General features: G+C 41.5%; 1 protein-coding gene across 3 annotated transcripts in view; it reads right to left on the bottom strand.

The window, feature by feature from the left end:
• The window catches only part of CDK6 (cyclin dependent kinase 6), a 246,300-nt gene that overhangs the window by 72,940 nt on the left and 148,222 nt on the right, over positions 1-25,138 (bottom strand). For all 3 annotated transcript variants that reach the window (XM_044246025.1, XM_044246027.1, XM_044246026.1), the window contains exon 5: positions 2,947-3,056. In XM_044246025.1, the coding sequence (XP_044101960.1) occupies positions 2,947-3,056 (110 nt within the window). The remainder of the gene's footprint in view (positions 1-2,946; positions 3,057-25,138) is intronic.

Raw genomic sequence — 25,138 nt, forward strand, 5'->3', positions numbered from 1 at the left:
TTCACTCTCCTTCAGCCATACAGGCATATGGGCCTGGATTCTGATACTGCTTCCACCTTCAGGCAGTTAATTCTCAATTTAGTACCTCTACACAAGGCTCCAAGAGAGAAGATAGCTTTTTTTTGTGCACATCTAAAGAGCCAATGGGTCTCTACCCACCATCTCCCTTTCTAAGCAAACTGAAGCCAGCTGTTGCTGCCATCATGAAAGGAGCCTTTCTCTGAGCCTCCAACATTAAGTTCCCCCTTCTGGTGCTGGGTGAAGGGAAGGGTATCCCTGTCATCCTGGATTGGAACAGAGAATGAATTTTCCCATAGAAAAAAAAGTCATCCGGAGAAAATAGTTTTTTTTTTTTTTTTTTTTTAAGATTTTATTTATTTATTTGACAGACAGAAATCACAAGTAGGCAGAGAGGCAGGCAGAGAGAGAGGAAGAGAAGCAGGCTCCCCGCTGAGCAGAGAACCCGATGCGGGACTCAATCCCAGGACCCTGGGATCATGACCTGGGCTGAAGGAAGAGGCTTAACCCACTGAGCCACCCAGGTGCCCCCGGAGAAAATAGGTTTTGATGCATTAGCACAAATAACATTTCATATATATTCCAGGTTATATAGAATTCTGCAAGCTAGACGGGGCCAATTCAGTGGGAAAATGTTTTAATGCTATAAAATGAAAACTCAGGTTGTAATTGTTCTGTAAGTACTGACCAGCTATACTTAGAAATACCGCAAATTCCTTACTAGTGAATGCTTAATACTACATATCTTAAATTTTACTTTTAATATCTTTCAGGAAAATACTGGTTGTCTCATCAAGAGTGGCTGTGCTCGAGTCTTATCCTACTGAAAAATAACGGACCACTCTCCTCCCATTACAAAAGGGCTCAATCTTTGTATTTGAGGATACTTCTAGACATATAAATGTAATTCTAATAGACATTTCTCTCATCAGCTCTCAGCTAAATGAACTTATTTATGGGATGAACTAGAATGAGTCTCCTCTGACTTCCACCCTGCTTATTTCCTGTTCTGACTATAATCCTTAATTTTTTTTAAAAGGTTTTATTTATTTACTTATTTGAGAGAGCACACACAGGTACATGCCCTTGAGCAGGCAGGTGGGGGGGGAAGCAGAGGGAGAGGGGTAGGCAGACTCCCAGCCAAGGGCGGGGAGCCGGCCGGGGAGCTTAAAGTCATCACCTGAGTCCAAATAAGAGTCAGACGCTCAACTGACTGAGCTGCCCAGGCACTCCTTACCATAATCCTGTAAGCTCATGTTTTCTACACTTGTCTGATGAAAAGAATTAAATGACGTTCTTTTTTAAAAACAAGAATGCCTGGCCCCATCCTAGTAATGAATCAGAATCTCTAAAGGAGAGGTCTGGAGTTGTACATTCGAAGTCTGCTCATCCCTGGTGATCCTGTCATCCAACCCAGTGGTTCTTGCCCTGGAGGGTGAATTAGAATCACCTCAAGGGCTTGTTCAAACACAGGTTGCTGAGCTTCAGCCCAAGAAGTTCTGATCAGGTGGGTGGGCCGGGGGAGTTGGGAATTTGATTTCTACCAAGGTCTTTAGGAATGCTCTAAAACACTTATTCAACCTGTTTGGCAAACACTAAAGCTGAAATCAACATTACTTTTTCCCTCCCTGCTTGGTACAGAAACAAAACTGAATTAAAACACACAAGCTTCATTTGGGGCAATACCCCTGCTCCTTTTTAGCTGCTTGATGTTGGACAAATAAATCTGTCCCTGCACCTCTGCTATCTTTCATGGTGAGGCATAAAAAGTAACAGAAGCAAAGAGTTTTGGTACTATACTTGGCACAGAGTAGGCCAGCATCAAACATCTATGTACTCTGATTTCTTGGGCATGATCCCCTCCTGTGAGCTGCATTTACGAAAATGCTGAGTTCTAAAAATAGGTCCCAAAATTTACGACATGCACCAAACTTCATTTGGTTAAAACAAAGCACAGACAGACAGGCAAGGAATGGCCTTGGGAGCTACCATGTAACTAACATTTTGAATGTAACATGTACAACAGGAATATACTCAGCTTTCCAGCTCACATTTCCCATGGAAACAAAAATAGAAAACAAGGAGCTAATAGATTACAATTAGGTTCTCTGCTTCATTTTTGATTTGCTGAATTGAGTACCCATGTATGGATTATTTTCAGGGCAGATCTTTATTATATTGTTTGCCTATTTCTTGTGACCTGAAAATAAAACAAATGAATCACAGCTCTCAGAGTCAGAGGTTCTAGCCCACCCACCCATCCTATTAATGCCACTGAGACAGCTCCCATGTGTGGTAGTCCGGTTTCTTCTTGCAACACCCAATGAGAACCCCTATCTTCTCTTCAGGTAACTGTCCAATGTTAGATTTTTCCTAGGTCTGAGCAAAAACCTTTACTTCTATCATTTCCCTATCCCTGGTCCCGGTTTTGCTCTGTCGTGCCTAAATATGTCTAATCTCTCCTCATTCCAACAGCACTTTCAGTATTCTGAAGTAGTGCTAACATCTTCCTCGCCTTGTCCTTTTCATCCTGAACATTCTGTGTAAGCCACTATTCTCACCATCAAAATTTCCATATACGTAATAGCGCCGGTCCTTCTCCTGTGGACAAGGTCCACCTTGAGGATATTTCTAGATCCTATCATCAGCAACAAAAATAAGTTGTAAGAACAATGGCATGTTTCTTTCCAAACAGAGTTTCCAAGAGCTGGAAGCTAGAGTCCTACAAAACTACACTGTTCAGGACTGAGAAAGTGTTTCCAGGACAGGCTTGGACGTGGCAGCCCAAAGCAGGGGGATCGGAATATCTGTGTATCTGTATATATCATGATCTTACTTGCAAAAGAAATGCTATGCTGACACTTAAATTATCGAAGACCCAAAAAGTCTTTCCAAGGAAGACAGAATAAAACGAAAAGCATTTCTTACTTTCTACGAAACATTTCCGCAAATATGCAGCCAACACTCCAGAGGTCCACGGGGGTGGCGTAGCTGGACTGAAGCAGGACTTCTGGAGCTCTGTACCACAGCGTGACGACCTGCAAAGGCAAATGGATTGGAGTATTACTGAGAGAGACGGCTGGTTGCTTCAACTTCTCATCTCAGCTGGTTTAATGCCAGCTCAGCAAGGTGCCTGGCATCATATGGGGACACTGAGATAGAAGCTGTAAGTAACTCAGATTCATTGCTGACAGGCCAGGAAATTACATCATCCCCACAACCTGGGTTCCCAGCTCAGACTCTGTTTCTTACGAGGATGGTCAAACAACCGAGTTTTAGGAAGCAAAGCAAAGACTTAAAAAAAAAAAAAAAAAACAAACCCACGGATCTTAACACTGTTATTTTTTTTCTAAAGAGGCTTAAAAAAACAATACATGGAGAACAGGTGTCAGCAAGGATTCCAGCTCAGTTCCTACGTCAGCATTATTGGGAAATCAGAAGAGGATTCCAGTGATTGCTGGGTGTTGACCTTGAAGTATAAAGAGCACCCAGGACAAGTCAAAACTACTCTCATCATGAGACTGTGGGGAATCAAAATAAAGCCCCCTTCAATGCCACTCTTTTCAGAAAACAAATTAAGAAACCAAGAACTTGAGAATGTGTAACTCAACTGTCTACACCATAGTGTAAAAAAGTCATCCAGAGGATAGGATTCCTCAATAGGAAGAATCTCACTTAATACAAGAGTAGTGTCCACTGCTGTGGCTCTATCTGCAAGGCTGAGAGGTTGGGAAATAGACCAGAACCCCTATAAAAGGTTCAAGTGCTTCTCTTTTGGGGGGCACAGAGATTCTACAGATGGCTGAAATAAAGGAATATTCTTTGCTGTCACACAAGGAATTCAATACATAAATCTACTATATAAGCATTTTATATTATTCAGATTCCCTTTATCCTTACTTACTATTTGGTCTAATTGCACTTTTGTGGACATCTATCAAAACTTCCTACAATTCTCCTTTATGTATTTTGACGCTGTAGTACTTGGTGCATTCAGATCGCAGTTGCAATTCTCCAGAACATGATTTCCTTCCTTCCTTACAGACACACGCTACCCCTCCCAGCAAGAGACAGAGGCTGGGGCACCTTGGGGGCTCAGCTGGGGGAAGAGCTAGGTTCTTGGTTTGGGTTCAGATCATAATCTCATGGTCATGAGACTGAAACCCAAGATGGGCTCTGTGCTCAGCGTGGAGTCCGCTTCAGATTCCCTCTCCCTCTCCCTCCCTCTCTCTCTCTCTCTCAAATAAATAAACTTTAAAAATCGTGTTAAAAAAAAAGAAGAGAGAGAATTTAAGTCACCTTCTGTTGAAAATGAGTTGGTCTTAGTGAGTTGGTTGCCTAAACTAACAGAATTTTTCTGAGACCACCAAAACTAGGTCAGAAGAAGCCTAGTAGTCTGGGTTGTCTTCTTTAAGATTTTATTTTTAAGTACTCTCTACATCCAATGTGGGGCTTGAACTCACAACCCTGAGACCAAGAGCCGCACGCTCCACTGACTGAGCCAGCCAGGTGCCCCACAGTCTTGCTTTTGAAACGCTTCCTCTGGAATCCAAGTATCATGTGGTGAGAAGCCCACAAAGATGGTCCAGAGGACAGTTCTCAGCTGAAAGCCATGCAAGTGAGCCATCTTGGACATTCAAGTTGGACCGATCCCCCACATGACTGTGGTCCGCCCGCCCCTGCCAATGTCACAAGGAGCAGAAGGGCCCAGCTGAGTCCAGTCAACTCATAGGATTATAAATGGTAATAAAGTGACTGCTGTTTTAAGTTTGGGTGAGATTATACAGCAATATCTAACTGAAAGAAGATTCTTGACTGATTCCTCTTCATCTCATTTAATAGGTTTTGTTTTGAATTCACACAAGAGGTCAAATTTTGTGTAATGGATAGCTGGTTGACATCTAATAGAGGAATGGTGGTGATGTAACAGAAATGTAAAAAAAGAAGCAAACAAAACCCAAATAACTGAACAGTTTCATTCAGTTATCACTGGCTCCAGTATATCTTTCCAAAAGCATATCCCGCAGTATCTCCATAACCCTTCTAGCCTTGTTACATTCTAGACCACAGCACTGGGTGTCCACTCTGACTCTGCATCAGAATCATCCACTGGGATTGTAGAAAAATATGTGTCTAGGGGCACTCGGGTGGATCAGTTGGTTAAGCAACTGACTCTTGATTTTGGCTCAGGTAATGATCTCAGGGTCATGGGACCGAGCCCCGCATTGGGCTCCCAGCTCAGTAGGGGGCCTACTTGAGATTCTCTCCCTCTCCCTGCTCTTGCTTTCTCTCTCTAAAATAAATCAATCAATCTAGAAAGAAAGAAAGAGAGAACGAACAGATGAGCATGTGTCTTGGCCTTATCTCTCCCTCACTGAGTTAGATCTCCATGGTGGGGGGCCTGGAGTTCTTCCTTTACTTTTTTATTTCTTTTCTCTCTCTCTCTTCTTTTTTTTAAACAAAGTTCTTCAGGTAACACTAACCCTTGGCTAGGTCTGAGCACCAGTCCATGATATAAACCAACCCTCCAGCTCCTGCCTCCATGCTTTGTTTGGCACTGTTCTCATCAGATGAGAAGCTCTTCCTTCTCCTCTTCACATTTGGAAATTCTACTTATCCTACAAAGCCTAGCTCTGATGCCATCACCTCCCTGAACTCACTGACATCTGAAAATCATATCCTGTAACACAGTTCATAATATGGATAGTTCCAGGCTGCATGGACCCAATTTTACCCAAGGCTACATCTGTAAATACCCAATACAATATCGCTCACATAACAACTGGGTTTTAGCAAACACCAAATTGACAATTTTAAGGCAATCACTGCTAGAAGATAACCAGACAAAATTCAGTTATCAGTCATCCCCCAGAAAGAAGGTACTTAACTACATTCGCTAAAAAGAGCATCCAGTTCTGGGCTCTAGTTTTTACTTCCTTATTATTTCTCTATGCTTTGTCGAACTCTGGAAGAGAACTGAATTTTTGTTTTCCTTCTCCCAGAATCTCCTTGTATTTCTAAGGGTTTCTGCCCTATACACATTGGCCTTATTTGGGTAAATAAAACTTATGACAGCAAAAATATTATTAAGATATAGTAATTTAGATGATGATGGACATAAGATATAAATACACAAATCCTATGTAAGTCGGTTATAAAATATAATGTAAAAAGGTTACCATTCACAAAACATTGAACGATTTAAAAAAGCAAAATCTATATAAACAAAATGACATACTATTGTTGAAGAATTTGAAAACTAAATAAATGAGACAGACTATGACTAAGATGGGAAAAACATAAAGATAATTGTCATTCCTATATTAACAAAGTTTAAGACAATGCAATGATTTGGGGGGAGGAATTTAACTTCTGACAATATGGGGCTTCTGGCAGAATAATGCTTTAAGAAGAGCCAAAAATAGTTTGAGAAGTAAGGATGAAGAGACTCTGCTCTCTGTTACCAAAACACACTCTAAGGTACAGAAAGCAAAATAGTAGGTGCCAGCAGGTTAAAAAGAAAGTCCAGAAAGAGAATGATCTATTTATGGGATTTAACATTCTTATAGCTGCTGAATGTCATCTTAATTAGAGAAAAAATGTACTTCAGGCCCAGACAACTGGCCTTCCATTTGGAAGAAAGTAAGTTTGAGCCCTACTTTACACTATGTAAAAGAGACACTGTATATTCATAAAAAATCTAAGTGTACAAAGCAGAGCTAGAAAAAATGTATTACAGGAAAACAGAAGAGGACCTTGGGATATGGAGGCCTTTTTCAGCAGGAAGGGAAATCTAGAAGCTTGAGATGAAAAGATTAACGGATCTTTCTAGTTCAGACTGCAATTCTCTTTGGCAAACACTATAAAACAAAGACAAAGGCAAATAACAACCTGGGATGAAACACCTAAAACAAATTACATAAATAAAACAACAGAAAAACGGATGAAGAGTATAACGATAGTTGACCAAAAAAAGCACACTATCAAAGATACATCACCTCATTAAAAGAAAGCAAGGAATAAAGGCAGAAAGTCATCAAAATAAAGGGCTATCCTTTTTGCCTGAGCAAAAGTGAACAGAACGACACTATTCCCGGTTGGCCATGGTATGGGGAAACTGTTCCCAACCACAAACCGGCTCAACTTCTTTAGAGGACAGTTTGATGGTATTTACAAGATGAATAGCACCGATGTCACCGAACCAGAGTTCCACTTGCAGGAATGTATCTTAAATATTCACTCTAGTACACAAAGAGGTATTCCCAAGGACGTTTCACCCACAATAATTTCCAATAGGGGACTCTTATTTGGCCATAAAGCCATCAGAAAGGATGAGCTGCTTCTCATTCCCACTCATCTGTGCTCCCATAGAAAGATGTCCGTGATACACCGTTAAGTGAATAAATACATTTTGGAACAGTGGGAAATACATTCTAATTTTTATTAACAGATTATGTGTGGGTATAATACAAGAATCGTATCCGCATATAGGAATGTCGGCCAGGGCTCTCTACGTGGACGTGAAGCTTTCAATGAACGGTTGCCACAAAAACATGGCAAAGCAGGAGGTGGAACGTGGAAAGGAAAAGGGACGGGAGGATGATTTCAGGGCACAAGATCAGGCAGCTGCTGTCAGTAAGCACATTTTATAGCTGAGAACACTGAATTTCAGAGGGGCGGAGTCATTTGGCCAGAAACACTGAGCTGAGATGTGGAGGAGCTGGGATTCTCACCAGGACTGTCTGCTTTCAACTCAGTCCTCAGCATCCAACACATTTCATTTCAGGATTCTAAAACATCCACAAATCAACAGGCAAGCATGCAGGTTGTAAGCAGATAACCGAGAGGAAAATATTTTAAATTTACATAGAGATATTTTACTGGGAACTTCAAAAGACTTGACAGTTACAGATCTCAAAATTCAGTTATCCTTTGGGGTTAAATGATTTCTTTAAAAAAGGCTTAAGAAAAAGGTTTCAAAATATAGTTCTGAAGAACACCAGTGCTCTGAATGGTAGGACATCTATTTGTCAAATTCCCATTTAATAATTTCAATTAAAAATATTTAAAAAGTTCTTTGGTAATCCTAAGATTTTTGGTTGGTCTATGTGTAAATCATTTTAACAGTGGGAGGAATCAGATTTATTAATTAGGTGTGTGCTTATGCTCTATTTGAACTATTAGCATTTGACTACAGAGACAGTTTTTGGTTTAATTTTTGTGGAATTCAACATGCTTGAATTCCAAAAGAAAGTATGAACTGTTATAAGACTTACATTTCTATTTAATTCTCAAAAAAAAAAAAAAAAACCCAACCCAACAATGTTCAATGTTTGTTATTTAAAAATAACAAATTACACTTTTTGCAATAGATACAAATCTGATAGTTGTTCCCTAGTTTATGTAATATTATCTCATATGTCAGCTGTGTCCCCAGTTTTAATTTGCTAATTTATGTGGCTGTTCCACATTCTCTGATTTAGAGTCCTTCAGTCCTCACTTTACATCACCATAATTTTAAAAATATCTCAAATGATGACAATTTCTAAAATTTCATGGGATTTAAGATATGTAAATTCCAAGTTTTTGAGAATAAATTGTAACAATTTTTCCTGACAGTAAAATGAAAATTCTATTTGCTTTGGAATTATTACACTTCTGTGCCTCTATAATTTTCTTATGGAAGACTGCCTAGCTTAAAATCAGTTTGTCACACGTAAGCAGGTTTATTAATTTTTTACTCCAAAGCTTTTTAAGGAACGGACAAAACTGAAAAAAATATTTCAAGGTTTTAGTGCATGAAGTAAGGAATGTTCTCAACAATGTAATCAATGCTGCCTGAAAGTGTTTAATAATTCTATTTATTCTTAAAAATAAAATATCACTGGGAGCTTGAATTTAAAAACATGTAGAGAGAATCCATGAATGCAATGTATAAAGATCAACATTTAGAAATCTATTACAAAGGTAGCCTCTTTGATACATGATAACAATGCAGTTGTCTACTAAGCAAAGACAACAATAGGAACTCTGGACAGAGTTTAGTGGTTGGAGCCAGCTGGAACCAAAGCAAATATGATGTTTAGTACAATCATTATATGTATTAACAGCCTCTAGAGGTGCTGAATGGATTTGGCAACAGGATGGGGAGTGGAAGATGGGGGGAGGGGAACTTCAAGGATATTTACCCAAGTGGATGTATCTGTTTAAAACTGCTTTGATCTCTATTCACCGTTTTTTGTTTTTTTTTAAGAATTTATTTATTTATTTGACAGACAGAGATCACAAGTAGGCAGAGAGGCAGAGAGAGAGAGGGAGGAAGCAGGCTCCCCGCGGAGCAGAGAGCCCGATGCGGGACTCGATCCCGGGACCCCGAGATCATGACCTGAGCCGAAGGCAGCGGCCTAACCCACTGAGCCACCCAGGTCTATTCACCGTTTTTTTAATCAGTCCAATAACAGTGTGAGATAAAGTAGAGCCAAAGCCAACTCTGACTCAAAATATTTAAGAGTGAACTACTCTCACTTAATATTAGGTTCAACAGTCTTTTATTCATGTTCTTTTCACCAAGATCCTAAAATTATCTGTAGATGTTATGTGAAGCATCCTCACCATACAGCTGGTTCATGAAGAGTAGAAAAGCACGTCATAAACACTGTGCGGGTTGTCCTTCCTTTGCCACTCTGGATGGTGTCTTCCCTGGGGGGTGAGGGTGGATCTCTTCCCACCCATGTGCCTCTCCCTTCTTACTGGGTTTGGCCAATAGGAAGCCTAAGCAGGAGTTCAGGCAGAGGGAGAAGGGCGAGGCAGAGTTTCCCCGGTTTCCTCACTGTCTAGAGTTGGCTATGCCGCCATTGCAAAGTCTCTGTCCATCCTGGGCACTACCTGATTCCAGGAACTGCTCCCCCTCTTTCCTGTCAAGCTTGGGAATGGTAAAAGCTTGGCTGCAATGAGACCCAAATTCCAGGACCATCCACTGCACTTCCCCTAAACCCCTTTGTAAATCTTGTCCTGTAAACAAAACTTCCTTGAATTATTTTGAGTTGTGCACCGGGACCCATCTCCCGGTGGGAACTTGACTAATACATTCAGTTTGCAAATGAAGAAATGAGCATGGATGGCAAATTCTTGTGTAAACCTCATTTTCCTCTCTGTCAGTGAGGGCATTTGGACTAGATGATCTGTAAGGTGACTTCTGTTAGAATTCGAAAAATCCCTACACAATGTGGCAATGGTCATGAAGCCTTAGCAAGGTACATATAGTATAGACCCAAGAACGCTTATCTTTGGACATCTTTGCTTGTCTTTTGGGTTAGGAATTACTTGGGGCGGATATCAGTACAGTGATATTCTCCTTTTAGGGTCGGCTTCAACATCATGTCTTAAATGCAAACACGGATGAGGATTTCTGAGGAATATGGGTACAATGCCAAGGTAAAGGCTTTCCGAACTATGCTCTCAGCTGTTTATTTGCTTCAAACCAATATAAAACTCTCTGGTATGTATGTTTTTCCTTCTGGAAGGCCAATATGGTTTTGCGAAATGAAAATAAAAATTAGTGAAAATTTCATGGACTTTTCATAAAGGGTCTCAAAATTCAGTCCTTTAAAGTTATATATTTAAATTAATATCATAATCAGAATTCTAATTCTGCCAAGCCAGTTCAAGGGAAAACTATTAAGAATTAAATACCAGTAAGAGTTAACACACAAAGTACTTTTTAGCAAATAATCAAGGAGTCATCTCCAATAGACTCATTTATAATCTAAGGGCCAGCACAAGATGTTTTGATAGACGAGGTGACAAAAAATTGTCAAGGTCTACGCAAAAATGAGATTCTCAGCACCGAGCACTGTGCCAATAATGATCTTGGCCTGTGCTCTCATGTACCCATTATCAGGAGCAAAGCTGTCTGTCCTTTCCAGAACCTAGAGTTGTCCCCACCGGCTCACAAGTGGAGCTTCTGGCTCCCATCAAGATGTGCCGGTTTCCAACCACCTGGCCACTGCTTCTGTGCTTCTCTCTGTGGGATATTCTTTCCCTGAGTCTCTGCACGTCTGAAGTCTGAATCCTTACATATTGCTTCTTCCATGAAGCCCTTCCTGCTCTCCCCTCTGGAAATGACTGCTGTCTCCTCAACTTCAACCACATTTCTTATTTTTAAATTAAAAAAAATATATTTTGTTTATTTTTAGACAGAGAGAGGTGGGGGGAGCTTGTGCGTGCACAAGGGGGAAGGGGCAGAGGGAGAGGAGAGAGAGAATCTCAAGAAGACTCTTTGCTGAGTGTGGAGCCGGAGATGGGGCTCCATCCCACAACACTGAGATCATGACCTGAGCGGAAATAGAGTCAGATGCTTAACCGACTGGGCCACCCAGGCACCCCAACCTCCCCACATTTCTACACACTTGAACCTTCTATTTTCCATTATAGTCATTCGACTTATTGGTCACAGTGTACAATCAGTGTCCTGCCTGAAAGGTGCTCAGTAATCATCTGATGGCTGGGTGTATGAACGACGCACAGGCAACTCTCTGGGGAGGGCTGATGGTGGACAGAGGCACCCGGCTAGCCTGGAGAATATGGAGACAATAATGTCTAATTATCACTGGGTACTTTAGAGTAATCACATGTCTTTCAAAAAGAAAGGGGATCTGTGGAGGAAGGTGAGTCCGAACCCAATTCGATTCGGGGGACATGTAAGAAGGTTTGAAGGGCAATGACATGGGTGTTCTGTCCACGTGGAGATGAAAGGAATCTTTGGGGACCAGTCGCTCAGCAGTCAGGGGCCTGCGTACTATGCTTATAGGGCAATGACGACGACCCACGGAAGGACAGACAAGGGTGTTCAGGGATCCAGGCTTCTGAATTTTCATGATACCAGCAGTCCTTACCATCTCTTTCAGAGTCTTACATGTCTCTTACAACTTTTGCTGTTTCAACAGATCAACCTAAAAAAAGGTTTTACTCCAGACTTGAAGGCTTCAAAGTCCAAGTGAGCTTCAATCCAAGTCATCACACTAGTGCCACCGGTCAGTCCTTGACGGGGATGGGGGTGCCACAAACTAGGGAAGCAGCAAGTCAAAGGAGTTGGGTGAAGAACAACGGGAGTGGGGAATGGCTGTAGTGATTTAAATGAAGAACGCGAGGGTCCTGTCCTAGAGTCCCTTCCACTTGAAGGTCTCATCTTCCAACAGTCCCTTAAAATAATTCTTTCCTTTAAGGTTAAGACCCTCAGGCGGTTACTCTTCTTCTGTGATGCATACCCCCTGGGGAGCATGATAGGTGGAAGTCCTTCAGCATGACCACACGGTAGCCAGAACTCTGCAGACCCACAGATCCAACGACCTCCTGGACATCACCACTTAGTTCTCCCAGAGGTATTTCAACTTCAAAGTGCATGTGTTGTCTTCCCCCTAAAACTTGCGCTGCCAGATCTGGCAGTTCCACTGTGCACACCTGTGTCCTCTCCTGAGGGCCACAACAACTTCCTCTGGGCTCTTCCCCTACCAGCTGACCTCCTTCCACTCTGTCCTCTCTACTGCATCTGAAGCCATGCTCACCACACTTCTGTGTAAAATCCATCCACGCTCCAGAGCTTTTAGGGTCAAGTTCAAGTCCAGTTTACCCACAATGCCCTTATGATCTGGCTCTCACCCTCTCTGGTTTTATCGCCTGCTCCTCCTTCACACGAAGGCTTTCCTCAACCTGCTCAGAGGCTTTATGGTTGTTCAATATACATGCTGTGTCATGCCTCTGGCCTTGCCATATGCTGAGATCTTTCTCTGGAATGTTTTCTCATAATACCGTGCTTGATTCTTGTGAACCATGCCCCACCTAGTCCTTCCTTAGTGACACATAATCCCAGCACTTATCACAGTGTATCCCATTTGCTGTGTACTTACTGCCTACAAGACCCAAAGCCAGTCCTTGGAGGGTAGAGGCCATTTCTAAGTGCACTTTCCACCCACAGCACCTCCCAGAGCACTGTGTCTAGCAGGCACAAAATAAATGTATATTCCAACCAACGCGTGGGTAGCCAGAATACAGCCGAATGGAGGATTACGGGGGTAGGAGGTCAGGCTTCTATTATAGGGCTTCTATTACACCACAAACTTATAAATCATGGTCATGACCCCACACCTACACCAGGTATTCTGAGTGTCCACCAACACCACCTTCGGTCAACACACGACTTTTTAATGAAGCTGAAGACCATTTTAGTTTCGTGAATTAACGTTTCAAAATGCCCAAAGGGCCCATGTTTTCCTTCAGGCTGTACTGTTTAAATTTCATCTTGAACTTACGAAACTTAAAATAGTTAGCCCTTGCTAAATGTCTATTATGTTTCAAGCAACAAACCGACTCTCTTTCTCGAAGTACAGTATAGTGTAGTTTTGATTTTGACACTAAACAATCACACACTTGATCTCTCTCTGCCTTCACCATAGAAACCAAGCAAATATTTGTAGACATTCCTTCAACCTTCACAGATAAGTAGAAATGAAATTATTCTGTGCACAGGATACGGCAGGCTATGGAGCTCATCGTTTCCTTCTGAATGTTGTCTTAACTCAAGAAAATCTATATGCTCCGGGAGGCGACCTAATCACTCAGATTTGTAAGAGAATTTAAAACCTGACTTCTTATCTTGAAAAGAGTCAAATGTCTCTGAAGTCCATACCTCCCCTGTAAACCTACTGAATGAGCACTAGGAAAGTTATATGGTCAGTGCGAGTCACCACGGAAATGGAAAAGCACAGTTTTGAAATCTAAGTTCAGCCTCAAACATTCCCCAACATTTTAAAATTTAGTGGGGGAGGGGGGGTGCTGCCTTCCTTAAATGAGAAGAATTTGGAGATCCTTAGCAGGAAGGAGCTAAAAAGATAATGTTTCCTTCTGCAGTCTTCCTGGTCCCGTCATCTCAGCTGCACATCTCCATCTACAAAGGCTCACTAAGATGCATGCAGGCAAAGAAAACCAGCCATGCAATTTCCACCTAATCTGGGCCACCAGAAAAGAACTACCAAGGATTCTGGAGCTCCCACTGTATTTTGTGCTTTCAGCTATTAAAGACAAGAATGAAAGAAAATACGCTTCTGAAGACGAGGTTGTCTCATGCTGTGCATTTAGCAAGAGTACAACGCAAACAGAAAAGAAGAAGGGCTTGACCGAGAGAAGCAGTGGGCTTGCAGCCTTAGAACAGGGTAGTTAGACAGAAGGAAGTTATTTTCTGACAAGAACTGTTAAATGGCAGATGGATGACTGTGGGATTTTGTGATCCTTCCTCTAAAACCTTTTTACTTTCATCCCACCTGGGCGCAAAGAAGTGCGCTAGGGAAGGAGGGGAAGAACACAGTGATGGGGTACAGAAGAGATGGAAGTACTGTGTTGGACTGACTTCCTCTGCTGCCTTATACGGTCTCCCTTCAATGGTATGGGGTGAGTACCAATGAATCTGTCTTTAGAGATGGGGAAGTTGAGACTCAGAGAAGTGAAGCAGGGCTTATCCAACTCAGGAGGGTTCTCACAGAGCAGACTGAATGACCTCAGGTCTTTTTCTTGTTTGTCTTAGGCCTAATGAAAATTTTTTAAAGTCCGTATTTCCAGAACAATCATTTCCACAGCAGTGTAGGTTTAACAGAAAAGCTGACAAGAACAAAAGAAATCGTCTTTCTAGAACAATGGTGTCCCAAAGGATTTCACCCAGATGGCCCCCATTTGAGGCATCAAGGTCAAGGATGTGCAAATGGTTGGGGCTGGGCACAGGGCAGGGAAAGTCTCCCTAACCCACATGCTCTGCACAGGGACCTGGTCTGGTGCAGTATGCACAGTGTTTCTGCTGACAAACGCTTTCATGGCTGTCCGCTCAGAACATTCCTTCCCTGGAGACCACAACAATGTCCTTCCTCCCGAAGTTGTTCTTCTTTTGTATTCCCTATCTCTGCAAATGACGGTACCATCTAACCAGTTCCTCAAGTCGGGCTCTTCCTCAAACTCACCCCTCATGGTCTATGAAGACCCAGTGTGAAGAGGGCACTTTCTCATCTCTTTAAGAGAGCAAAACACACATTTGACTAGAGTTGTGGAAACAGGGACTGGAAAATAGGGTTTGGAGAACCTCCTCACTTTCATCACCCATTTTAAAACACTGTCCCCAAGTCAAAGAAAAAATTCCCCTCACCTGACCCAAGAAATTTTCAGGTTTGACCATGCTGTGCAATTGTATGGATGTGATGACATCACTCTAGATTTTACTATCTGATTTCAAAGCTACTAAAAACAAGAAAAGTCACAAGCAAACACGTGTTCTAGCTCTCGATTTTCCTCCTTTCTTCTATAAATTTTATTCTTTTAATCTTTTCTTATTTTATGTAATTTCCCCCCTCCTTTCTCTTATAAAACACTTTTTACACTTCCAGGATTTTTAATAACTTTATATCTTCTCTGAGCCAAGGGGAAGGATCCCTTTAAAAGCATGCAGCTCTGTTAATTAAATAGGTAATTATAAGACATACAAATTCATCTTCTCTTGATAAGCTGCAACGCTTGTCTTAAAATTGTCTCAGTTTCTAGGAAGAACCACACTAATACCAAGGACCTTACAGAGTATTTCTAAGTACATCCGCTATTAGGAGAAATACATGTGTGAACATAAAAACCAGCGGAAGGCTTCTCACCTAGGCTTGGGGCTCATGCTGCACATGTGTTTGGGGCAGTGTGGTTGCTGCATGCGAACATGACTTGAAAGGAAAAGTAACCCTCCAGTTTGAGTAAAACTTGGCTTTTACCTCAGAACTAACTCAAAGAAATACTACTTTTCCACTTATAAACATTTCAAAGAATGTTGCTGCTTTCTAGAAATCCGTGGCAGGAAGATTCTTTTATCCTTGAAACTGCTAGGACTTTTAACTCATCTAAAGTGATTATGGTGATATCTAAGAAAACATGTACATCATACAACATATTTTGATGAGCCTTTAATAACTGAAAAGTAGTCTTAAGTCATCACTGTAGATGGTTAAAATAGAGAAGACCCTAATTTATGGTAAAAAAAAAAAAAAAAAAAGCAGGGCCCAGCGACTCTTCTGTGAAAGGCTTCCAGAACATTCTCAGCCAGGGAGAATCTGTTCCCTGTTCTACACTTCCATTGCACACAGCTCTTACAGCCTCTGAGGATGTGTCGTGTGACCACAAGAAGCTGCTTCCATCTCTATCATCCCCATGAGACTGAATGACAGGGACTGAGTACTTAACTATCTTTGGATCTCCAAAGCTTGGCACAGTGTCTGGTACACATCAGGCATTCAATGACTGTTTGTTAAATGCATGACCAGAAGTTCAAATTTGCTCCCAAGCTACAAAATCAAAACAAAAGCAGAATGGAAAAAAAGAATCCATACATCTTTGAATTATTCCATGGATACAAAAGGTGTTGTGGATTCATAAATATGGCAAGAGAATCCAATTTAGACATAATACCCTAGAGGAAATTCCTTGTAAAGAGAAAATAAGTTGTAGCTACTTACTGGCTTCTATACATACAGATACGTGTATGCCTACGTACCTATCTATTGCTTAAAGCATTCATTCATTTATTTATAGTAGGGTATACACAAATTCTAAAGTGTACAATGTATTTTTATGTATGCACACATCTATGTAACCACCACTTACATGAAAGATAGGCACAGGAGGCCCTCTTACACCTTTCCTAGTCAATAGGAGGAATCCTGTATACTGATACTTCACGTATCAGTAGTTTGTTGCCTTTCACTGTTATGTAGGGTTCCATCGTGTCAGTATGCCAGAATTTATTTAGCCATTTTTGTCTTCTGTTGATGGGTGTTTCTAGTTCTTGGCTATGCTGAATGACCATTCCGCCATGAACATTTCTGTGTATGTCCACTATGTTGGATATATTTGATAATTTCTCTTGGTTATCTCTCTCTCTCTCCCCATCCATCCATCTGAGAGAAAAGGAGAGGGAGTAGGCATATGTTTGGCAGATACCGTAAAATAGTTTTTCCAAGCAGTTGAACCATTTAACAGTCCCATTAGGAACATAGGACACTTCTAGGCTGATAGGCACAACCATTCAGGTTAGTGTGTAGTGTCACTTTATGTACTTCTGATTAGCCAATTTATAAGAATATACGGTTCTAAAGAAATGGTAATAGAGTCTGGATTTATTAAAGCAGTAATCAGGTTCTCTTTGTAGTGACAAACAGTGGTACCTATCATTTCTGTATAGATGCATGACTCAATAGTTGAAGATAATTTTTAAAATGTCAGGTTTCCCTTCTCACTTTTACCCTTGCTACATCTGACTTGAAGCAAATTCCCAACCCTTTAAGCATCTGCTTGTTCTCTTCCTGAGGTGTACAGACTATATATATTTACACAAAATTCTTGGACAATCTGTGCACAAAACAGGAAAACTAAACTGTAAAGTATTTTGAAATGTTGGTGCCCAGATTCTAAGTTACAATATTAATAATGTAAACATTTTAGAAGCTGCTGGATGGTGGTTTTTACTAGATTTCCTCCATGGTCAAAGTATGGACACATCATTATGAACGAAATGACAGGACAATACCTGTCAGTATATAGTCCCGTGGTTTAGTTAAGAGGTAAACCCAAAGCTATTAGCCCCTGTTGCCTCACTTCCTTCTGCAGAGATCATGCAGTCACGTTTCCATTTGTGGTGAGCCTGCGTTCACATTCACCCAGGCATGAAATTTAAACATGGGGAACCGCGGCGACAATATTGGGGGTGGGGAGGGCTGCGGGACCTTAATCAGTGTACATGTGGCACCGTTCTCCCTTGTTTAGAAACTTCAACTGACTGTAGAAATTACTTTTCTTCATTTAGTGGATAAACATTCGCAGAGTGCTGGCTGGTGTCTGGCCCCCAGTGCTAGTGAATGAACCATGGTTCCTGCCCTGATGGGGCTTCTAGCCTGGCTGACCGTAGAAGTGGAGTGGGAAGACAGGAAGGAATACTTTGACTCAGCCCCGAAAGTGAAGTTTATTGAGGTAAACCTACAGAATCTGTGAGATTCTACATCCAACTTAAAAAATAAATGGATACAAAAGAATCCCACCAATATTTTCTATTAACAAAGACATTCCCGGGAAGAGGCAAATATTGACAGTATCTTGGAAAAGATGTGGGAGGAAGCCATTTGGTTATACCATTAAGTCTTCATTGTCCCACTGAGGAAAATAATGCCCAGAGATGTTTCATGAGAAACAGTTCTAAATCAAAAACATTTGGGAATATGCTGAATCCACTCACGAAATTCACATTTTCACCCTGACACATTAAAGGCTCTGAGAAATTCTACAGTCAAAACAGAAACCTATGTAATGTAACATTTGCCAAGCAATGTCCACGGAATGATTCCCAACCGTCCCAAACACCTATTACCATCCTATAGAATTAGACTTCCCTTGGAAAATGCTTTGAAAAGCAACAGTCTATGACACTGTACTGAGTTAGGAGCACAAATAATCCAAAATAAATTCTGGAATGTATGCATGCATGCAATTCAATATCCTATATCCCAACATCAATTTAAAAATTAAGAGCTGGAAAAAAAAAAAGAGCTGGGATATCTTGCTTTAGGCAAGCAACATTTAGGAAAATCTGGTTTTGCATTGAAAATGAAGTACAGAATGTAAATAAAAGTTACAACGGTACCCATCAGGGCTAACGGTATAACCACTGTAACATCTTTTATCACTATATAATATTATGGATGTACATCATGAAGAAGTCTTGCTATGTCTGTATTAGTACAGACAGGCTCACATTTAGGAAGTGGCTGTTCTGAATAAACACCTCATTTACTTTCAATCACCTCTTTAGGGTAAAAGTACAATGCAGAAAAAATTCTGGTTGCTTCAACTTTCTGTCTGTATGCACCCCATTTGGGAAGAAGTTTATTGTAATATAATGTTGAAGTTAACCAACATTTACAGGGTATCCTAGCATGAAAGGGATTGAGATTATAAAGACAAATAATAGATAATGCCTGTTCTGGAGGAGTTCATAGTCTAGTGAGGCAAATATAAAAAGAAATAACTAATACAGCATGGTTGGAACTCTAATAAGGCATGGAGAAAGTGCCACGAAAACACAGATGACTTCATTAAAGAGAATGGGTGATTTATTGCTCCTACAATAAAGTGCACACAATCTGTATACAATAAAAATATGATTGCAATCAAGAAATTAATAAATATTTATTGAGCACCTATTATATACTATAAATCTGCATGCCAGACTTTCTCAAATGTCAAATTACTACTAAGTCTCATAGAATTTCATATTGTTCTCAAAAGGAATGTAAAATATTTCTCAGATTCTCGGGCGATTTTATATCCAGAATCAGAGGGAGCCAAACTAAAGTTTAATTTTACACTTCGGAAAAAGTCTAAGGCAAAGGACATCATACGCAAGCAATCCCTGGGATGTGTAATCATTTCGCCGTTAGAGCCAGCAGAGGGAGTCAACCTTGTGGAAGAAAAGTCTCAAGTATATAAGGAGAAATTTAAGACTTCAGATGCAAAGTAAACATTTGACATAAAAGAAAAGGAGGGTGCAGAGACACATATTTCAAAAGTAGGCAAATAATTCAACTACATTTTTAAAATTCCTGAAACATAATGCCGGAGAGTCATAAGCCATCCCTGAAATAAACTAAGGATGTCATCTTACTACTCTAATGAGACCCATAGAACTAAACGTATGAACTCTGCCGTCTGAAAGTGATGGCAATCACCAATTTCTGTAAAACGCATCCCGCCGCAAAATCTAACTAATTGGCATTAACAGGAAGGAACTTCAATCGTGCAGTCACTAATTAGCAAGAGCTACCGTCTGCAGAATGCCAGTGTCACTCTCAAGACAAGTCCATATACACCAATCACAGTCCATTTCTGCCTCAATTTCCAAGACTGAGAAGCTGCCACCTGTGAAGAGAATGGAAGCTTTCACCGTAGCATTCCCAAATCCTTTGTGACTGTTACAACAGATTCATTTTAAAACACAACTACATGGGACTAACCCTTTCTAGGATTTTCCTAATGGGGAGTACTGTGACAAAAAAAGTTTTATTAACGAAGAGCAGGCGTCTTTAGCCACTCACCTCCGGTAGATAGGTAATATTTTTATCATCGTCACCCTTTACAGGGCACCTCTTGTACCTCTCCAGCTGGTATTTTTCCCACATTTGGCTCACCCACCAAACTACGAACTTCTCCAGCGTATCCTGTGTCTCCTAACACCGCATACCCCCATGACTGAGTTAGCTCCTCATGCCTTACACAAAGGTGAGGTGCGGTCAGTATTGGCCGAGGAGGAGTTTGGAAAGTTCTAACCAGTATCTGTTTTGCTCAGTCCCAAACTCTTTTTGGTAGGCTAAATTTTCTCCATTCTCTTGCTTGTGTGAGAATGAACGCGGCATGACGATCCTCTTTTGTTACCCACGTTAATGGAAAGGGACACAGAGGGAGAAATGGGGGCACCGAGTTTGAGGACTGGTGACAGGCTGAGTTCACAGGAGAAGCCCTGAGGCTCCAGGTTACTCTGATAAGCATTTCTTCCTATTCTATTTCATTCAGTCTTGTAGGTGGCCAGTTCTTTCCAGGGCTCTGCTACCCAGCAGAAGAGCTGAGTGATATAATCCCTAACTGTATTCCCTTTGTTCTTGATTAGCTTTGTCTAATCAAGAATTGCCTTTGCTATTAGTCTTCATGAGGGACCAATTCTTAGGTTTATTTTTCCATTCTACTCTTATTTTATTTTCTAATTCACTCATTTGTATTTATTTATACATTTTTATTTATTTGACATATTTTATTTATTTATTTGACAGAGAGAGAGAGATCACAAGTAGGCAGAGGCCGGCAGAGAGAGAGGGAGGAAGCAGGCTCCCTGCTGAGCAGAGAGCCCGATGTGGGGCTCGATCCCAGGACCCTGAGATCATGACCTGAGCCAAAGGCAGAGGCTTTAACCCACTGAGCCACCCAGGCACCCCTATTTACATATTTTAAAAACATTTATTTTTGAGAGAGAGCACATGTATGTATGGGCATTGGGGGCGGGGGTGCGGTGGGGAGGAGGGGCAGAGGGAGAAGCAGACTCCCCAGTGAGCAGGGAGCCCAAGGTGGGACTCAATTCCAGGACCCCTGGATCATGACCCGAGTCAAAGGTCAGCCTGATGGACGGAGCCAACCTGGGCTCCCATTGTTCATTTTTATTTATTTGTTTAAAAGATTTTATTTATTTATTTGTCAGAGAGTACAAGCAGGGAAAGCAGCAGGCAGAGCAGGCAGAGGAAGAAGCAGGCTTCTCTCTGAGCAGGGAGGCTGATGTGGGACTTGGCCCCAGGACCCTGGATCATGACACTTAACCGACTGAGCCACCCAGGCACTCCTCATTCATTTATATTTAAAACTTTACTCCTGTCTCCTGATATATAAAGGTACTTCTCTAATTTATCATGATGTTTCATAATGAGTATATATAACATTCATCTTTAGAAAACAATACTGTTCAATAGTCGCTTGGGAAAAAGAATTCTTTTTCTTTTATGGTCCTTGGATTGAAGGCTTTTATCTTCATGTTCAATCCTTCTTATCTAGTCATAAAAGCATTTAGCACTCTCAATTAGCCCGTGTGCACGGCTCTGGTGATAGTGTCAGCTTTGACGTGGAGTTCACTGCTACACTGTGAAGTCACTAGCACTTGAGGACAAGTTAAACAGGCAAGAGAAAAAGAAGGTCCTACGGAGATCTTGAGAAACTCATCGCAGTGAAATTGAGATATGACAAGCTGATGAGCTGAACAGTGGAAACGCCAGTTACCAAATGCCTCGGAAACAAGTAAAGACCGAGACTTCATGTTACCACCTGCTCACTGTACGTAACATCTGCTCACAATCACTTAGGCGTACTTCTTCCTGCTGAGGTACACCCCAGATGCAAATATCAGATGTCTACTCATCTCGTCTTTGGTCATCCATGAACTCCACATACAGAACAGGGGGTCCAGGACTGGAGGGAATACAGGAAAGACTCCTGCATCGAGATCTGGAGCCCTGGGTTTTAGTCTCAGACACACCACTAAATAATCTTTGTGAATTACCCTCCAAAAAAAAAAAAAAAAAGAAAAAAAAAGAAGTAATTTTATGCCACTGGGCCCCAGGTACCCCAACTATAAAATCAAGAGGTCACATAAGATTTTCTTTTGATCTGGCAGGTTTTACTTTTTTAAAGATTTTATTCACCTACTCAACAGAGACAGAGATCACAAGTAGGCAGAGCAGCAGGCAGAGAGAGCAGGGAAAGCAGGCTCCCCGCTGAGCAGAGAGCCTAACGTGGGGCTCAATCCCAGGACCCCGAGACCATGACCCAAGCTGAAGGCAGAGGCCTAATTCACTGAGCCACCCAGGAGCCCCACGTAAGACTATTTCTGAAGTCTTCAACCCTAGAATCCTAAAATGAAGAACAAAGAATTTCTACATGCTCAGTGACACTCTCTGGACATTGTCCTGTGTACCCATTCATCCAGGTCAATGACGCTATTCAGAGAAAACTCTACATTTAAAGAAATGGACTGTGGATCAAGATGAACATTTAAAGCACATTAATTAGTACCAAATAGAGGTTTGTTTTTTTGTTTTTTGTTAAAGATTTTGTTTATTTATTTGATAGAGAGAGTGCAAGTGTGAGCCTGAGCAGGTGGAAGGCGCAGAGGGAAAGGGAAAAGCAGACTCCCCACTGAGCAGGGGACCCCCACTCCACATGGGGCTCCATCCCAGGACCCTGGGATCATGACCTGAGCCAAAGGCAGACGCTTAACCGACTGAGCCACCCAGGCACCTCCCAATAGAATTTTTGACTCCATAAAGCAAAGCTGGAATTCCAAAAGACTGTGAAGAACCATAACGAGTTATTACACTGAAAGGTAAAAGGTGAAGGCATATTATCTCTTGTCAACTGCAGTCATAGGCCAGACAGTACTCATGACTGCATGTCTGTGCAGTGCGGCAGGGGCTGTTGTCTGTCTTGGATTCTTTTTAGAATCCAGCATCGTTATTCGCATAGGAATGCATGGTGACTGGCTGCACTTTAGGCAGGCAAGCATTCACATTCGTTAAAAAATACGCTCATAACAGCCATTTCAGAAGAAAGGGGTAAGATTTTATAGGTCTGCCTGTGAAGTAGAGTCCCTTCTAAAAAAAGGCCACAGGAGAAAGGAGTGGGATAGTGTGTACTTTTCCCTCCCCTACCTGCTGTAACATATGGATCTCTCAACACGAATTCTCCATTCGTGTCTTTAGAAATTACTGAAAAGTTATTAGATCAAGTGAGTGAAATTACTGCTAGATGGAAGGGTATGAACCCACACACAACATATTATTAAGATCAGGAGGGAGAAATTTAAGCTGCCCATGAGAGCTCTGGAAGTTCCATTCTGTTTCCATGCAACTCAATCAATGAAGGTTATTACAGTCAATTGCATGGATAACAGACTTTTGAGGAATCAGGTATAAATGAGAGCATAAACCTATGATTCCCCTCTTGGTTTCTTTTAAACATCATGAAGCCAGGGCTAAGACATCTATATGGAAATTTTAAAGAACCCCCACAACATTTTGTTGGTGGCTGGAGAACTCTGAGTTTTAAAGAACAAAAACAAGAAGCAATGCTCAAGGTAACGAGTGCTTTCATGTTACTAGTTCCCATATCCAAGGGCACTGGATCAAGCGAAAGGACAAAGAGATAAGGGCAATATTGCTAGTTACTAACAAATGGCAGATAAAAGAGCTCTTCTGGGTTCTGATTAAGTGACAGCATTCTACACATTCTTTTGACTTGAGAAAGTCAGACCGAAGAGAGAGCGGTAGCTCAGTTACACGGGAAACACCGCTGAATAAGCCTATCTGTGTGCTTTCACATTCCAGCAGGACAGGATTCCTCCCCTTGCACTGAACAGAAACACGTTCTCTGTGCTCACAGCAATAACGCGCCTTTGCTTCAGCTTCCATAAAAAAGCATAAATGTATATATGCTGAAAGCACAGAGAAGTTTTGTGCTGTGGGACGGGGTGGCTAGGAGCCAATGTTTACAATCCCCTGGGTGGGAAAGGCAGGGTGAAAGGCTCAGGACGGCAGGCTTTAAAAAGTCTTTGCTGTTGCCGCCAGTGACCTTCGCCTCTGTTTTCAAAGCAGCTCTCAGGTTAACCCCTTGGGTTCTGTGTGCACTGGTGCTGCACAAAGGAAATACCTTTCTTGGAAGGACACCTCTCTCACGCACATCGGTTTCTGATTTCAGTCGGGGCAGCTCAGAAACACTGGCTCGAGAGGCATGTATTCAATCTGCGACTGGACCCGCGGGCACGTCAGGGGCACTGGATCTGGATTTCGATGTGTGCCTTGTGCTACAAAGTGAAAGTTTCCAGCTTCAGGCAATGGACTCAAGCTTACAAACCAGGGGACTGTGAAACATGAGCATATTCGGTCTCCAGGGGAGAAGGAAGCATCCAATTTATGCAGAAATGCTCTTTTCCCAGCTAGCCAATGAGAGGCAAGGCTATGAGAAGGGGGCTTCCTATAGGGATCTCGGGACTGGAAGAATGGTGCTTAAAATTAAGGACAGGCGAAATTGCTAACAGCCCAACTTAAAAAGCAGCGGAAGAGAAAAAGCCAATTGTAGAAATGGAAAGAGTTTTCCAGTTCTTAAGTTAAAGCTGACCACATTCGCCTTATTATTATAGTAGCTGTTACAGTTTTGGTGAGGGAGAATTAATCATCTTTTATTCCTAATGCTGAGAAGTAAAGATCCCATTAAAAAACAAAACAAACAAAAAAAAAAACTTGCTACATATGTGCATGTTTTATTGCAGTCTTTACTAAATGACTCAAAAGATGTGATTCAACAGGAATATTATTTAAGGCCTCAAAACATTTTCAGGATATTGAGATTTACTTTGAGAAAAGTTAAGTGGCATGCATTCAGATCCCTTTTAACAAACGCTCCAGCCTGTGAGATGTTTTGTGGATTTAAAAATGTCTGGTGCCCATACGTTCATCATTAATACTGTCGT

The sequence above is a fragment of the Neovison vison genome, chromosome 4, assembly GCF_020171115.1.
Source record: "Neovison vison isolate M4711 chromosome 4, ASM_NN_V1, whole genome shotgun sequence".
NCBI classification, from domain to species: domain Eukaryota; kingdom Metazoa; phylum Chordata; class Mammalia; order Carnivora; family Mustelidae; genus Neogale; species Neogale vison.